The sequence below is a fragment of the Esox lucius genome, chromosome 10 (assembly GCF_011004845.1).
Source record: "Esox lucius isolate fEsoLuc1 chromosome 10, fEsoLuc1.pri, whole genome shotgun sequence".
NCBI lineage: Eukaryota > Metazoa > Chordata > Actinopteri > Esociformes > Esocidae > Esox > Esox lucius.
Window position 1 is genome coordinate 5503721 of NC_047578.1, and position 18780 is coordinate 5522500.

General features: G+C 45.0%; 1 protein-coding gene across 3 annotated transcripts in view; it reads right to left on the reverse strand.

Annotated features, from left to right (window-relative positions):
- elmo1 (engulfment and cell motility 1 (ced-12 homolog, C. elegans)) overlaps nucleotides 1–18780 on the reverse strand; it is a 90731-nt gene that overhangs the window by 58089 nt on the left and 13862 nt on the right. For 2 of the 3 annotated variants that reach the window (XM_029122972.2, XM_029122970.2), the window contains exons 1-2: nucleotides 11187–11394; nucleotides 1347–1484 (exon numbers count right to left, since the gene is read on the reverse strand). In XM_029122972.2, the coding sequence (XP_028978805.1) occupies nucleotides 1347–1424 (78 nt within the window). In that variant the 5' untranslated portion in view covers nucleotides 1425–1484; nucleotides 11187–11394. Of the gene's footprint in view, nucleotides 1–1346; nucleotides 1485–11186; nucleotides 11395–18780 lie in introns of those variants that run through there. The other variant, XM_029122971.2, reaches the window with a different exon arrangement.

Genomic DNA, 18780 nt, shown 5'->3' on the forward strand with positions numbered 1-18780 from the left:
GGGAGCCGGGGGGAGGAGGAACGGTGGGCACATCTCACAGTTAATGCGGCTCCATGAAAACGCATGCATCCCTTATACTCAGTACAAATCCCACGGACGGCGCGAGGTGACGATTTTTTACAATTACATTTCCAGAGTATATAGAGCCAAGAGGCATTGCTAGGGGGTCGTTACTTCACAGTTCACATCCAGAGGGTGACTTCCAAAAATACGCCCCTTATGTCCCCACTTCAGACGACATTTGATGGACGCCGGGTCCTACGCAGCTGAAGAGTACGTGATGAAATAGTGGCGGAATAAGTGAGAACTCTGTTGCGTGCCTTTTGGGACGTACTTAAGGTTACTTCTCCATCTCCATAACAACTGAAAACTACTGCCGTCAATGAGGATGTTTATTAGCATACAGTGTGGCAAAAGTTATTTTTTCTGCACCCAAAAAAAGAGAAAACAGATGTTTTAAATTGGAGAGTGGAAGGAAGGTTCCTCCTCTCTATTTCTATCCAGTTTCCCTCCATGGTGCCAGACACCATGTTTTGTGAAAAGGAAACACTGGCTTCAAACAGAAGAACATCATATCAATTGTAAAGCATAGAGGCGGTGGCATTATGGTTGGGGCTGCTTTGCTGCCTCAAGGCTTGGCCAACTTGCCCTCACGGTCATACATAAATTCTATATTACACCAGCGATTTTTTAGGAGATTGAAGCCATCGGTCAAAAAAGTGGAAGCTGAACCGAACGGGGATCTTGCAAAAGGACAATGATCGGAAAAAAAATAACCACACAAGCAAAGCTACAACAGAAGGGCTCAAAAATAAGAAACGGCGCGTTATAAAAATGGGTGTGTCAAAGCCCAGATCTCAATCCCATCTACATTTTGTTGGGGAACTTGAAGCGAGCCGTGCATGCAAAAAGAAGCCCTTGAACAAGACACTTGAAACGAAATTCCTCCCAGTTGATGTAAGAGACCAATAGACAGTTACAAGAAATTACCACATTAAGTTATTTCAGCCTGAAGGGGAAAACCCAGCGATTTAAGATAGAGATTTCTGTTTATATATATGTATTTGTTTCTTTATAAATAATCATGAATAAATAAGTGATTGCAGCAACTGCGTTATCAACTTTACATTATTTACACTGCCTTAATCCGTCAAAGACATCGAAGTGATAAAACGCTGAACAACGTCCTTCACCGGACTGTACTTAGTGAGTACAGGTGTTTCTGATGAGCAGGGCCCACGCTAATTGGCAGTCAGCGTGGCGACTAGCATCGCATGGGAAGCAATAACACAGCTGAACGCAGCGAAAGCACCCCATTGGTCCGCCACGTGGTGGGCGGGACTGACCTGGTCGATCTCCATGAGTTTCGGGAAGGCCCCCGGCCACTCTATGGCCACCTTGACGATGTCGGCGGGCGGCGGCATGATGGACGGCGGAGAGGGTGTGGGAGGTGCCTCTCACTGTTGGGGAGCTCTCATCCAAACCTAGAGAGGGGCGAGAGGGATCACATTAGCGTGGGGGAAAAGCATCAATTGGCACATCGGCTAAAAGCAGCCCCATGTGCCAAGTTCTTTTAGTGCCACTGGTTTTAATATTGTTAGGTGCCAAAAAAACGTTTTGGGTAAAAAAAAAAAAAATAATCACTTATTCTCACTGACATTGTTTCACTGTCGCTGCCGCATTAATAATGCGCTGCTGTAGGCCGACAAGATGCCCATGAAGGCAACACACACGCATGGCTGGCTATTTGATACACCCCTTCTGATTGGTCTCAGAAACCACGTGGGAGAAGAAAATGGCTAATTGGCTGATTTTGATAGAAAACTGGTCAATTGTACAATGGCCATTAGTTTTAATTATTTGACCTATAATCATGCAGATAGTGTCAAATCGATTTTCCGTGAGAGACCCGCTCCAGACAGGATCATCGTCTAAAGGAATCCCAGGAGAGAATCATTAGGCAAAACACACTCCTTAATTGTTCCATTCATTCCCTCTCATCTGTGACGTCTGTATTCATTGACCCAAGATTTAGTGATAAATGTTAGTGAAACACAGAGTCAGTATGGTGTCACACTGTTACTACAGCACCGCTTCATTAAGCTCTTTCACCGCCACTCTCCGAAACACATGCAGAACACCACACTGACAGAACGGTACCGCGTCACCCCCATATTAGTGATAGAACGGTACCGCGTCACCCCCATATTAGTGACAGAACGGTACCGCCTCACCCCCATATTAGTGACAGAACGGTACCGCCTCACCCCCATATTAGTGACAGAACGGTACCGCCTCACCCCCATAATACTGACAGAACGGTACCGCGTCACCACCATAATACTGACAGAACGGTACCGCGTCACCACCATAATACTGACAGAACGGTACCGCGTCACCACCATAATACTGACAGAACGGTACCGCGTCACCACCATATTAGTGACAGAACGGTACCGCGTCACCACCACATTACTGACTGAACGGTACCGCGTCACCACCATAATACTGACAGAACGGTACATGGTACCACTAACACATGGTACCAACAACTCAACCCCTGGACAAACATAAAAATGTTTAATACATTGTCCACAGTCGTCTGTATGTCTAATAACAACGCCTGAGCAGCTCAGTCCCATGTGACAGGCATAACAGACAGACACTCACAGTCACACCTCCCAAATGTTTACATACCACTCACATAAGCGTAAAAAAACACACACACACGCACACGCACACGCATGCGCACGCACACGCACACGCACACGCGCGCGCTCACTCGGAAATTCCGACACAAACAGACAGACACACACAGCCTAGCTCACTCGGAAATTCAGACACAAACATATTCCCTCTGAGAGCGAGACAGACAGACAGACAGGCAGATACACACAGACACACAGACACAACCATAGTGGTGTGTTTCAGGTTGCTGAGTGGGGGAATATCTGTGTTGAAAATTACTGAGAAAGCAGAAAGGAGGAAGTTTAGTAGTGAGAGAGAGACACGAATGGAGATATGGTCTAAATCCCCCCCCTGGCTTTCCTAGATAAGACCATTTAAGCTGCTGTCTTCACCCAGAGATGACCGGAAAACTGCACACAGACTTAGTGAAGACAGGCAGGCAGCACTTTCCTCTTCCTGAATATTTGATTCCAAATCACAAGAGAGAACTTCAGCATACAATGAAACCAAAGGTCCTCCCTAAATAGGGATGGTGTACTGAGGTAGAGACCCAGACGGCAGCCCACTACCCAAGTAGTTTACTACTATGGGACCCTATAAACTGTGGGCCATAGGGAACTGTGGTGCATTAAATTGACTTTGGGACACAGAATATTGAGCAGTATAGATAAAAACACAGCCAAGAAACACCATGTATTTTTCCATCATCGCAGTCTGGTTGCCTTTGTTCCTGGAGGACACTGCACTTTACATATTCAATCCTCTTTCATAGCACACGGAGTCCCAACACGGAAGAAAACAAGAACTGCATCCCAAAGGACGCCCTATTGACTCGGCGGTTACCTACTTTTCCCTTGGGCTTGATGCAGAGCATTGCCCTCAGTGGGATGTAGAAGGCTGTGCCCAACTGGCTTCCTGTTCCCTTCATGTTCAACTGCATTTGACCAACGGCCTCTAGATGCACATAAGTACACATGTCAGAAGCTTCAATACGTATCCACGCACAGCATTTATTCCTAAAAGACATAATGTGTGTTATTGGTCTGGTCGGGTGCCCGTAGTGTCACTATGAGTGACTAATAAGCGCAGCCGCTTGTTCGTGCCCGGTTGCCATGGAAACCGTGTCATCAGTAGACACAAGCGGGCTGCATCCCCCCCCAGTCTGGGAGTGTCAGACACGGCCTCATTTTGTTTGTTGTGATTTGAACCACCAAAACCCTGTCTTTTATAACCCCACCACAGATTTTTGCTCTTGTTGTTGACAGACATTTCAGACTCATGGTTTAAACGTTTGAGTGTGTTTATATAATGAGAGCTTTGAGAAACTTTGCCTTACTAAGTGTGTGTGTGTCCTTCTCGACCTGCAGCTGCCTGCATTGTGTTGATTAAACTAGGCTCCTTACTGAAATCACTGTCTCTTTCCCTCTTCGTTCATGCCTCTTCAGTCTTAAAGCGCATTCAGAGACAATTTTGTTTTCGTCCTCCATTCTATCAAAGCAGGGGGGGGGGGGAGAGCAAGAGAGATCAAGAGAGAGAGAGAGAAAACACAGGAGGCAGAAATAGACAAGTATTGTCTTGATGAGCACAAGCTGCCCTTTCCACTGTGGGCAGAGAAGCATGGCTACATAAACACATGCACACACGCAGACACGCGCGCTCCAATCTGCATAAGGTGGCACATCAAATCACCAGTGTCATCCTTTAGTTAAAAGAATGACTCCTCCTCTTTCACCAGCAGGAAGAAGAATAGAGGGCTGATAGAAATCAGTAAATGATGAAGTCTTTTATACAAAAAAGGGCCAATACTCATTGTTATGAACGTTTTTGAATGTTTTTGTAAGGACTTTAAATGAAACAACTACTTGTTCAAATATCTCTTTCATGCAGATCAACTCTCTATTGCATAACGCAGTAATGCAGTCACAACTTTGAGGGAAGTGCAATACGTAAAAAGCAGTGAGAATCAATACAATCTAGAAGTGTTTAGTTTACTTCATAAATGCTGTTGATGCAACAGTTAATCATTTAAAAGCAGATCATTAGATTAATAACCGGTGTCCCAATTTATGTCCAAATGTCCAAAAGGATTATACTGAATGTCTACTTTTGTGTACCATTCTGGATACAAGGTGATGACAGAACGACATTAAGAGTTACAGCGAATTGCATCAGCTTCCTCCTCCCAAGGACTATGACACTAAACAAGATGTCATTTTCTGTCACTTCCATACGAAGAATTCGATATTGGGAGGATGGAGGATATTATCAGATTTGAAAAAACTACTAATAAAACATTTGAAAAGTACCGACCTCAGATTAAATACACAGATTACCGGGAGGCCCCTAGAGATTGGCAGAGAGGATACCCAAAAAAAACATTATGAACACCAAAAAGCTTTCAAATTAGGCGGGGGAAAAGTTCTGAAAAGCACCCAGGAGAAGCTATACATTTTTATTTGAAAAATTATCGCAACACACAATATCACCAGCGCAGTGAAATCCATTATCTATTTATTTTTAAATGTAAGAATATAGCACAACCGTGTCTCAAGAGGTGATGGTCAGAGAATGGTAATGGCCAATGGTAATTCTGAAGGAGCTACAAAGGTCCACGGCGAAATGGGGAAAAACGGTCCCTTATGGCCGTCTTGCCTGTTCTCGCTCTGGAAACTCATTGTGGCACACCGGATTCCAGATATGTAGTGTTGACATTACAACACAGTATTGATTTACGTACATAAGCACTAACCTAAATATCAGCCAATGAAAACGTATACATTTTCGCACGTAAAACGTGACAGACGCAAATAACCAGGTCAAACCCTCAAATAAATAACTCAGATCAATGTAAATCCAGTCCCTGGACACAGTGAGAAGAGACAGCCACACACTATGAATGCGACTGCTCCAGTTTATGGTGAAGATATCAAGCTAGCACCGGGCTAGAAAGCAAATCTGCACGTCTAGATTGACTGTGTGCGTCATACCTAGCGGGTACGTATCTCTGGCTCATATTCATATCGTTTTATTTAATCCACTTTACATTTTAAACGGTGGGTTGTCATTTAGCGAGCAGTTGTCAAAAGCGATCACGTCATGAAGTCCTTGAGCCAGAACCTGAAAACTCTGAAATTATAGTTAACATTAAAATCACCATCTACAACTTTTTTTATTTTATAAACATTTGCCCATATTGTGCAATTGATATCAACGTGTTGGAAGCGAAATCATAGAGTTCCATGTAATCAGTCCGGAGATTTTGCGCATGTTTGTAGATTTTATTTGTTATACACACACACACTTTCTCCCCAGTCCTCTGACCCCGTGGTAAATGCGCGGACGTCTGTCTGGTCTATTCTAGGAAGAGCGTAATCTCTTCGAAACGCTGCACATTAAATAGACAGCTACAAAGACAAGACACGGAGTATAGATTCCGGTTTCACAAAAACAGCTTCACAGGTGGCAAAACCCAATCGGTTTTGCCCAGATCCAACGTGTGTAGACTGCCGACCACATTGAAACAAATAGCCGCAGGATGTTCTCTCTGCTTTTGAGAAACGCATGGAGGCGAAGACAAGGTGAATCTTAACGAAATGGCGGATGACGACTAATGGGGACGGGGACGAGGACGGGGTGGGGGGGGGACGGGGACGCGATAAGCAACATGGTGAACAACCTATAGAGAAACTACTGGATCATCAGCAAGACACAGGGCATGAGCTCCCTAAAGATTCACAGCCATGGCTGTAACTTGCAATATAGTGACATCAGTTGTCATTGGATAAAAATCACTGTGGGAAAGGTGAACTGGATGCAACCCAAATACTGCATAGCTTTTTCCAGCGCTATGAACCTTACAAAAGTTCACTGTTACCTATCCTTAACCCCTGACCTTGTCTCACGGACCACTGGCAGGCCATACCCTCGAGCCTCTGGAATATGAGAATATGAAAAAACTAATTCTAACTCAGAGTGGGTAAGAAACAATCTCTGTTCCTGCTCATGTATTTTCCAGCTCCTCTCCCCCCCAACACTTTTTGTTCCTTCTTTTATGGTCTCTCTTTCCCCTCGCTCTCGGTCTTCATAGACAACATTAGGGAAGGAAAGGTTGCACATATGCGGTTTCCGAACTAATAAAGCTTTATATGGTCGAACTGCAGTGTTCCGCTTCGTCACTCACCCACATTTACAGTCCGTCCCCTTGATTTCATTCCACTAATGCTGTGCATTTAATAACAAGCTGGATAGACATGGAATCATTATTTACCAGGGGGAACGGACTAGCTGAGGACAGCAGATCAGAACCCTGCACAGAATTCCAGACACATTATATATTCCAAATGTCACTCTGTTCTGGGGAACTACACAGTCCTTTCACCCTGTCAATGCTTTTCCAGGTTTTAAACCAATGTTTTCACATTTTCACTCTAAATGAAAATGATCAATCCACAGCAATGCTTAAACCACATCACAGAAAGAAATCTGATACACTCTCCTCTCCTCCCCCCCTCACCCCCAAAATAAAAGTTAAACAGGTGTGCACCTGGAAGGAGGGTAATGGGGTATCTGTAGCACACATGATGGTCTCCTGCAAAACAAATACCTACCGGTATGGTAAAAAACCACCGGTATGGTAAAAAAAACCACCTGAATGGTAAAAAAACCACCGGAATGGTAAAAAACCACCGGTATGGTAAAAAAAACCACCGGTATGGTAAAAAAAACCACCGGTATGGTAAACAAACCACCGGAATGGTAAACAAACCACCGGAATGGTAAACAAACCACCGGAATGGTAAACAAACCACCAGTATGGTAAAGAAAGCATTGATAACATTCTGTCAGGCAAGCATAGGCTGTTCTGTAGTTGAGAACTTTTTGAGGAAAATCCTCTATAAACCAGAAAACTGTTTTCATTAGTATCATTGCTAATGGTTACAGAAAGTCCACACCTCGTAAACACAGCAGTATTCACATAGCTTCAGGTCCACACCTATTAAACGTAGCGCCATTCATGTAGCTTCTTCAGACAGTAAAGTCACTAATAAAAACTAGTGATGTACTGAGCAAATCGGTCAGTGATTTGAATTAAAGAGTATTTGCTTAAAAGAGGCAATTGATAAAGGTTTTGGTTTCTAATGGTCAACTGGGGAGACCAGAGCCAAAATCCTTCTTTTAGATACATTTTTGAATTTCTTCAGGTTATTAATTATTAAAAAAAAAGTCACAGATCTTACTGGATGCTAAAAATAGTGTATGATATACATTTTATGTCCACAGCAATTAGGACGGTTAAAAGACTCCTTAGTCGCTGTGGTCTTCTGATGCAGTAAGTTGTGACGGCTCCAGACCAACTGAAATTAGTGTACAACCGATGTAATCATTATGGATGCATAGTTCAAAAGTAGCAAAACTTAACAATAAGATGATACTTTTTAAATAGACCTATTATTTTAACGAACAGGCCTATTTTGTCACAGTACAGCAACTCTCCACCCCTAAGCCCGATAAAATAATAATAATAAAAGAAATAGATCATCAGCTTGTGATCGGACAATCTGGCAGAAAAACGATCAGCAATCAGTTTCAGCCAACTACAAAAAGCAGAGCGGTGCATCAATAAAAAAAAATTATTGTTATAAACCGTTTTAAACTGTCACCAGTGGGCTTTCCCCCCCTTATTTAAGTCAATTTCTGCCCCTAGAATAAAAACGTATATTTGCGGCACAGTAGAATGAGGACAGGTATGGAACTTGGCAAGACTATAATCTGAAACACCTACTGCCAACTGTGGTTCTGTAAGTGACACCTGCATCAGGAAAGTCATACCAATTATTTTCCCATAAAGCCACTGGATTATTTCCAAATTCGAAAAGGGTATGTATACTTCTTTTTCTTTTAAGGTGAAACCCTGAAACTCGAAAGGCTGAAAATCTATCTCAGGTCAAAAGGTGACAACTGGAAGAAAAAAGACATGAATAAAGGACAAGAGATAAAAAGAGGGAGAGAAAGAAAGATAGAGAAGGACTTGAGAATTTGTTAGACAGCAGAAAATGCCGGGTTTCAGTTAAATTATTTATGAGGTAACATAAGAGGTCTTGGTTCTCTGCAGAAACGAGTACAGGGTGGAACCGTGTGGGCAGAGTTAAACAGCGCGGTGGGCAGAGTTAAACAGCGCGGTGGGCAGAGTTAAACAGCGCGGTGGGCAGTGTTAAACAGCGCGGTGGGCAGTGTTAAACAGCGCGGTGGGCAGTGTTAAACAGCGCGGTGGGCAGTGTTAAACAGCGCGGTGGGCAGAGTTAAACAGCGCGGTGGGCAGAGTTAAACAGCGCGGTGGGCAGAGTTAAACAGCGCGGTGGGCAGTGTTAAACAGCGCGGTGGGCAGAGTTAAACAGCGCGGTGGGCAGAGTTAAACAGCGCGGTGGGCAGAGTTAAACAGCGCGGTGGGCAGAGTTAAACAGCGCGGTGGGCAGAGTTAAACAGCGCGGTGGGCAGAGTTAAACAGCGTGAAAACAGTGAAAGATCAAGATAGCAGACACAACATGAAAAAAACTATAGCACTCAGCTTTGGCTTCAACGGAAATATTTTCTAAAAAAAAAAAAAACACCCACCTTCACCTCTCATCTGCATCTCAAATGGCACACTTGTTAAAGGAAGTGCACAATAAACAGGTGTAATTTAGAGCCCACAGAATTAATAGAGCAATGGGGTACTGCTCACCACCGACAAATAGAACATTACTTTAATCATGACCAAAATAGGATCTAGGACAGTTTGTGATCATTGAGGCTTAATACAGAATTCCAGATAAAGCATTGTAATTTCCTAGTATTACGACTCATGAACACACTCAATCTCACCTCGCAAACAGACCCAACAACAGCAGAGCCAAGCGGGCGCATTCAGTCAAACCAAATGGCTGACAAGCTTTCTTCCCTCCCTTCCTTTTCCAGAGAGAAAAAGTGAATCTTCTTCAACTGTTCTAACCGGCCGGAGGGCGTCCTGGGTGTATGCACTGGGCGGGGAGGGGTTTACCAATTCCTGGATGAATTTCAAAAGAGCCCAAACCTCAGTGCTTCATCTGACACCTCCACAAAGGGGCCGTGGCTCGTTGAGGGGCCCCGGTGAGGCTCTGCCACAGACAGCCTACCAAAAAGGCGGGGAAACCTTCATCTGAGGCTGTGGAGAAACAAAGGCCACAGAGGGACCGGCACAGTGAGTTATCACCGCCTTCCAGTCAGAGCTGGAGAAACACAGAGGGAGACGGAGTGACAGACTCTCACGCTGAAGCACCTGCTCCGTGCCTTTCGTGTCCCGGTTCACCCTGAGGGAAGTTATCCACAGGAGCAGGCCATTTTATTCACACAGAACCACCCATGGGCACCAGATTTAAAAAGGCCCGGTAACAGCGCCCAGAATGGGAGACATTCTCGTGAAACCGAGCCCACCTGCTGATATCCACATCTCACTGAGTGGTAGATGAGGATAACAGAACAATGCAGGAAGTGAAGAAGTAGGAAGAGGAATTTGAAGGAAATGTGGCAGAACAACTATATAAATATATTACATCTATAAAAAGTTCAAAACAGGAACAGCGATTCCATGTTGTGGATGTCGTAGGCAGCCAACAAAACCTTGTCAAAACATCACAGAGAATCGCTTGGAGAAAATGGAAGCACTAATTCAACATTCTCTCTTATAAAGCATTCATTATTAGTCACGCCCAACTTGCACTGACAGACCCGACACACACACACACACACGTTCTGAGTCCTCCATCTTCCTCACTACCGGTGCCGTCTCGCTCTCAGCAGGCCGTTTTGTTTCACAAACATGTCCTTGTTTCTGGTGCAGCAGGCAGGATATCCTGTCAGAAGTCTGTGCCAGAGAGCCCAGCGAAGGCTCACACAGCGGTTTGCAGCTCTGAAATCACACAGCACGCTGCTGCAGGGGGGCAGGCACTCCCCAGGTTAATCACCTGATCGCGTCCCAATCGGACACACGGGGCTCTTGCCAAAAGCACGGCGGCTCACAACTGAGGCACCAAGGGCACGAATTGGCGTCACAAAAAACGGTCAATGAGCTGTGAGAACCCAAACACATTCTCCACAGACAAGGAGAAGATACGTTCTGCCCAACTAGTGCATGCGCCCAAAGGAGAATAACAGTCAAATGTCCGATCAGAGATAATAATGGTTCTGTCCACTTTGTCCCTCTCCCTAATGTCTGAACAGGGTAAAAAAAAATATAAAAACATCAAAACTACAGACCCAAACAGGCATTGGTTTTAACTACACAAGGCCTGATACAATATAACCTCTTTAACAGTACAAGGCCTGTTCAGTTTGCTCCCAGCTCTGCTGGTAAGAGTGCGAAATATCGGTGCTGCTTACCCTGAACAGGGTCAAAACACAGCCTTAAACACAGGGCCACACCCTTCAACCCAGAGCACCCCACTCCAAACAGTGTGTAAGAGAAGAGAAGCCAGGGGACTCACCCGGAAAACCTGATGACAGAATTGAACCAGCTAGTTCTCTTCTTTTTTTTTACCACGTCTTTTTTCAAATCCAGAAGAAAAAAAAATTCAACTAGACAACACTACTGTGTAGCTAGCCAGAAAACAATATCAATCCTCCTCGGTCCAGCAGCAACAAACAATAATTTCACACTGAACTTCACAGTGCCTCGTCTTAGGCACAGAGGAAGAACAAGAGAGAGGTTAACAAAATCAGGAAGTAGGCGTCCATCTAGAGAAGAGGAAACGGGTTTGTAGACACACAGTATGAAAAAAAGCGGCAAAATTCTAAGACAAGACTAACGTTCAGATATAACAACAGAGAAAAAATATTTCTGTCTGACTGCATTTCCACATGCAACCCAATTCTGATCATTTTGGTTTCCTAACAAAACATGTTTTTTGAACGATCAGCTCTGAAAAAAAAAAAGTTATCAAAAAGGTTTAAAGAGTCAGGGACTGACCTGAAACTGTTAAACGATGTGTCTCACTTACAAAAAGTATTACATGCACAATAAGTCATGATGGACCATGTCTCTCCAACATTCCACACGGTTTGCCTGGTGAACACTGATGAGGGAACATCATGGCCTAGTTACAGGCCTGGACAGACCACAGAGAAACATCAAAGTTCATGGACTACCAGATAAACAGACACGACAGAAGGTTTTCTAACCACTTCAATTAAGGCCAAGGACAACTTCTCCACAAAATGCATTCCTAACATTACAATGACCAAAACTGTGTTCATGCCACTATGACCAAAAAACAAGTGTCCTCTCTTGAAAGGCCTCACAGACTAAGGAAGATTTGCACAGTTTTGGTCAATGTAATGTTAGGAATGCATTTTGTGGAGAAGTTGTCCTTGGCCTTAATTGAAGCATATATATATATATATACACATATGCTGTAAATACCAAGTGTCACTATAAATAGCAGTCATCTCATCAAAATCAATACATCGAAGCAGAAATATTTTCTTTTTTTCTGCTGAAAAGCAAAACTAAAAAAAGAGTCAGTGCTTCTGAGTGGAATTAGATCTTAATTACAGCGCAAGGACCGTTTCCCAAATGGTATCCTTTGTGCCGTCCTACTAAACAGGACACAGGCACGCTCTCACGTTCAACTCCGCCTCCATTCCTACCTCAATGATGCAGTGGATGCAGTGGACAACACTCATGGCAGTGGTGGAATGACCAAACTGCTTCAAGAGGGAGTTCCGGTTTTCAGGGGAACATAGGCTGTGCCACAACTTCTGCTTTGGCAAATTAGAATGGTGTCACTCGGTTTAAAACGCCTCCTCCACAATGTACTGGACGGACTGAATAGTGCAGTGGAAGAATCTTCCAGAAGTTTTATTTTCTCACTCTCTTCAAGACAAGTATGTGGGGGATCTAGTTTCAGATGTTCCTTTGAGGCCTGCTGCATCATGTTAGCAAAAACTTGACAGGATGTTGATATTACTGCCTCGCTTAATGAAGTGTTAGGACTGAAGTCTTTCTGAAATGCTAACACTTCGAACATTTGATTGAGTTAGTCTGGACTTTTATTGTGAAAGGTTTCCCCCATTTGGTACTATCCCATCGGTTATAAAAGGGGAGCTCAGCTGGCATCTCAAAGAAGATGAGCACAAGAACTTTGGTGTGGCTCTTACAGGTCTCACAGCAGATGATCTTTCAACAGGACAGTGTCAGGGCTGCTCAGGATACACAGTCTTTAACCCAACCTAACTCAAACCTAACTGAGCTCTGAGTCCTACCTGTTCTCATACAGCATGCAGGTTGAGTGCTGGTGTGTACAAAGTGAGTTGTGAATGTCTGACTTGTTCGAACGGCTGTGACGTGTGGTTCTCTGAATGAAAAGCACTCGACTAACTACAGACACCCACCTTCAGGTATTTTCTGAGCCGGAACTGTCAAGGCCACAGCAACGAGAAAAGGAGATAAATTTTTTTATAATGATGGTAAGTCATACAGAGAGAAAAAGAGAGAGCAAGAGAGGAAGCAAGGTAAAGAGAAAGGTAGAGAGAGAGAGGAACAAACAAACCACAAAAGGACAGAAAGACTAATCCTAAAGAGTAAAAAGACAGAGAGGAAGAGACAGGTAGGTCCCCAACGGTTTTATAAGACAACCTAACATTTAACCACAACCGCTCCCCTTTTCATAGCATTTAACACGGCAACCTGCTGGCTGACATTTAGTTATCGTACATCTGTTCGAGACAATTGAGGTGAACAACACAGGGAGGCCCAGGCATCCCAGCGAGCAAATGTGGGTTCCCAGAACATTGTGGCAGCGTTAGAGACGCACTTGCTGCACATCCAGAAAGAGATCCAGTGAGGAGCCCTCTGTGTTAGCTGGGATTTCACCCTCCTCACTGGATCGTCTGTCTGTCAGCAGTAGCCTACATCCAAGCACATTCTAGAACATGGGGGGGGGGGGTTATGCTAATTGCCGAGCCCCAACGGTCGTGATCCACATTAGTTGTAGCTACACCAATTCCAGACACCCCCAAAACCAGAGCAGTGACAATCATTACATAGATGTTACCAGGCTAACTCAATTAAAGAGTTGGATCGCACTCGCTGGAGCGTTTCGATCTAGGCCAAGCCCAGGCCCGGCACACAGCGCTTCACAGCTCCTCAGAGTACTTCTCCACACGGCCCGGGCTGGCAGCTTTGAAAACAGCCTGCACCCGCCCCGCCCCCCGCTGCCCCCCCCCCCCTGCCATGGCTGTCCTGGAGCTAGCGCTCAGTTAGCCGCTGTATCCTTGGAGATGAACCACATACGCTAAGGAAACCAATTAGTCCGGAGCAATGCGCTGAACTGTTCTTCCAGAACCTTTCCTTGGCAGGGAACTTGGGGGCCGGGACACGTCTCCTCACTGAGAAAAGCCCTTGACTGAGGCAGGAAAAGACACACGGGCAGGGATGCCCTTTGGGGAAGATTCTAAGAACAGGTGCAGAACCTTCACAGTGCCGTCAGAGCAGAAACGAGCACCACACAACTCAAGTTGTTGCGGAAGGCTGGTGCTAAGCGGCAGGGCCTAGTCAGCGTCGCAGGGTGTACGTTTGGCCTTAGTTACAGAGGCAGATAAGAAGAAAAACTTGCTTTTGCAACAGGTCGCGGTGTTGGACGTTGGCGTGACATCCTGATCAAGTTATTGTCTACCCATAATGGTGACCTCACTTCCCACCATCTGTTGTCTACGACTCAAACGCAGAATGGGCGCACTCACAGGGGCTGCGGCCTTAACACTCCCCAACAGACCCTGGTCAAAAGTAGTGAACTAAATGGACCATTTGGGACACATTCAGAGCATTTAGCATAATATACACTGACTGAAACAGGGGTCACAGGTTGTCTTCTTTTCCACCGCCTCGAAGCGTTCAAACCCAGATCCCTTTAGGTTTCCAAAATAACACACCATACCCTATTACATAAGGCAATAATGGCTCAACAGCGAGGTCAGGGGTATGAGCTTAAAACGTAGAAGCGGAGCTCAATTAGGAGTTTGTAGACTGGACGGCCTTTCTGCTGCCAGCCAGTCACAGAAGGCAGTGAGCTGATGGAGAGATACAGGCAGAGAGAGAAGCAGAGAGTGAAAGAAGATTGAGAACAGAGTGAGAAACAGAGCGAGACGCTGAGACAGAGAAAGAAGAGATAAAAACCAGAGGGAGTGAGAGAAGCAGAGAGAGGGTGACAGAGAGAGAGAGAGAGAGAGGGAGGGAGAGAGAAAGGGTGAAAGCACAGAGAGAGAGAGAGCATGTGATGTAGCAGGAGACAGTACCCACAGGCTTTAGTTAGTCACTCTGACTGTGTGACCTTCTGCTGCAGGGCTACTCGGCTCAGCAAGCAAAGCAAACCAGGTCACACGTGCGCGCGCACACGCACACACACACACACACGACCACACACAGTCCCTGCATAAAACACTATGGTAAGCGGGGCAACCCAATGGAGAGCCAGGGAGACTGCTTAAAACACAGACAAAGCACAAATTAATGTGTGTGTGTGTGTGTGTGTGTGTGTGTGTGTGTGTGTGTGTGTGTGTAAGAGATCAAGCCTCAAACAATGAGGCCTATCCAGTCCTTGGGGTCAGATCCCAGACAGTTTCAAACTGAGGCACACTCCCCAGTCCCTATAGGTTCAAACCCAGGACAGAGACACAAAACTGAGGCACACTTTCTAGGTCCTAGGCCAGACCACACGGGGAGGGGGGACCTTTAGGTAAAATAAAAACCCCCAATGGATAATGCTTGAAGATGGATAGTTACTGTCAACATTTCCTGAAAGACTAAAGGACAGCTCTTATTTGTAAGTGGGACGAAGGGCTGATAGCAAATGTCTCCGACTGCTGTGGCTAGTTTTACAACAATTTCAAAAACCAACTGTGTTTATCTCTCACTTAATAATATACTTTTGAATACAACATTTTTTGGGCACAGTCAAAGTGACCACAACTTTCCATCCTTTTGCATGCATGCTCCTCTAACTCAGCGTTAGTAACGACAATGAGCTCTAACCTCGTTCATGGAAAAAAAAATAAAAAAATGTCTGATAAGTGGTTTCTATACCCCAAATTATCTCCACTTACCCAGGGAGAGATGGGGGATAAAACATCCCAGCTATGCTACCCCAAACATGTCCTCAGAAAACTCCAGGGCCGCGTCCCAAACGCCCCCCTGTTCCCCTACAAAGTGCCCTACTCCAGTCAAAAGTGGAGCGCTGTGTCGGGATTGGGGCGTCGTCGGTTACGCGGTGCAGAAGGCTTTAGCTGACGTTGACTTGTAAACTTCAGCAGGAAAGAGGCGCAGAGTGGAGTGTCAACGAGACGTGAAATCAGTGTTGCCAGATGGGGAGCTTTCCCGCACAAATGGGCTATTTTGGTGGGCATAAATGAGCTTGGGCGGGTCGATTTACAGATAGGGTTGTATAGGTTTGGGTGTTATTTTATTTTTTTTGGTGTGTGCGGGTGATTGGGGAATGGGGGGGGGGGCTCCAAACCAGAGTGAACATTCAAAATATGTACTATTCCGGCAATGACAAAACACACATTAAGAGTTATCAGCCTTGAAGAAAGGAGGGGGGTTTACACCCTCATCCAGGTAATTAAAAAAAAAAATCGGGAGGACAACGTGAATCGGCCACATAGCGAGGTTCTCAAGATCTCTAAGCTGTAGCCTAGTGCGGCGTCCTGACACTCTTTATGAGTCACCGTAATGTTTTAACATTTGTTTGCCCTTAATTAAAAGCACTCTCCCATGGCAGCAAACTGCCGCTGTAGGCCAGATAGAGACCGGACGAGGAAACGCTCCCTCTGCCATCTGGGTCCAAGGAGAACACAGCCATAAACAACACAGGAATGCGCTCGAGCCTTCCGCCACATAGCCACGTGTGAAAGTCAGAAAGTTTAATGTTATTCATTTTATTGATTTTTTTTAAACACTTGTATGTTGCAGATGACGTCCTCGTGCCACCGTAGGCATCACGTCGTGTGGAACGACGTACGGACAAAGACGCCAGTGAGCCGAAGCACCTCCAGAGGAAATAACGTCACTGAAGGAGAGGTCATCAGACATGGCTTGACAGTAGCCGTCCTCAAGAGTTGGATGAGCCACAAGGAACGTTACAACAACGCAGGATTTTGCTGGAGTGCCCTTCGATTTGGGTGACGCGAGATGGGAACCACACGACACACTAAAGAACTTCCAAGTCATGTCACTTGAGTGAACTGGGCTTTTTGCTGGGTCTGTGGAGGAAGTCGTGGGAACATTCCATTAGTTCCGTTGTCATTTTAGTGGTGGGGGGGGGGGGGTATGGTATGGTATGTAGTCATAGGAATATCAGGAGGGACCGAGCCAGAAAACATCCATTCAGAAATGGAAAACCACCCCCATAGTGGAGGGGACTTGAACGTTCTCACCCTCCATCTCATTCCGTCAGCCTCCGGGCTGGCCGTGCAGTACTTGACTATGAGTGGGCATCTTTACTGAGAGGGGGCGAAAACAGGGAGACAAATATTTAAATATGTTCTATTAATAAATGCTGAATGACACAGCTCAGCTTATGAAACCGATTTCATTGAGAGAGAAAAAAAAACAACAACATATTGTTAATGTACCACATCTAAATATATTTTTACAAGTGAAAAGATAATAATAATCCTAATGCCCTAGTACTGTTCCATTGTGTACTCAGAGCATGTAACTCTATAGGGCAAATCAATAGAACTCTCTCTAGACTGATGCCTCAGCCCTCTGCTTTCTGTTTATTTGGCTCACACAGCTCAGTGCTAGCACGAAACATGTAGGCTTGTCCATACAGCACTAAAAAACCTGGTAGAATCCCAGGTACTGCTGCGAAGGATTTTATTTTGCCGTCCTCTTCAGCTTCCGTTGTAACTAGCCCTCCAGTACCTGAGGCAACCTATTCAACAGTCCATGAAAATGTGTGGCTAATTAATATCCATGACTTCGGTTAATGCTTACATTGGAGCTCTTCACCCTTTTGTTTGTTCGCTTGCCCCACGTCCTTCTTTCTTGCCTTGGTCTTGAAACTCAGTGGAGGAGGACCCTCGAAAATTTTCACCTCTGACATACTCAGAGGAGGCAAGTAGGGAGGATTTAAGGAGTCAAGGGAACACACAATAATATCTCAGGCCCGGTTCTAATATTTGGACCGCACCTTTCCTTCCTCCCTTTGTTTCCGTAGGCAACCGCACTTGTGGTTCTATCACACAGCGTTTCAGCAGTCCAGTCACGTGATCAGGAACCTCTTCAAGGATAGAAAGGAGGAGGGTGGAAACATTATTAAAGATTTGGAACAGGACCGGAGTCAGAAAGGATTTTAGAAATAGACTTGCCAGTTCCTCAAATGGGAGCAGAAAAAAAAAAAAAAAAAAGTCTCCTACCACTTATTCTATTGTCCGACAGTGCCGTCTGTGACTGCTTGGATACAGCTACAAAGAACCAAACCAGAAGTAAAAGTGGGGGTTCAAACCATTTCAGAAAATGTGACATCTAAAGAAAATGCAGCATCTAAAGCGAATGCCGCATTTGGGCTTTGCTTTGTGGGTTCTATCCTGCTGTCTAAAAAGAAAGCATAAGATCATAAACGGGCCCAATTAAAACATTACATCAATCGAGTCCTGTCGAACAGCATCTGTGGGCACTAACAAGAGCTGAAAGACTCACAGAGCATTAAAGTACATTGTTCTTGTTGACAGTCAATGTGATACCACTGAATTCATAAGCGCATCCCATTCAGAAAGAAAAAGGCCTGATGATCTCATTGAGGTAAAGTCAATATGGCTGTTTACAGCACTTTACTCCTCATGGGAGCATGTCAGTCAGATTACACAATAGTCACACTGTGGAAACAGAGCAGAGAATCACAAGCACCGCGTCGAGGATGAAACCACTTGAATGTGTCTTTTGGCCCTGTATGGTGCTGTCAGTGAGTCACTAGTCAGAACCTGAATCCCAAATGGCACATCATTCCCTACAAAGTGCTGGTCAATTGTAGGGACTAGGGTGCTGTTTTGGGTAGAGCTGGAATCCTGCTTTTTTTCTTA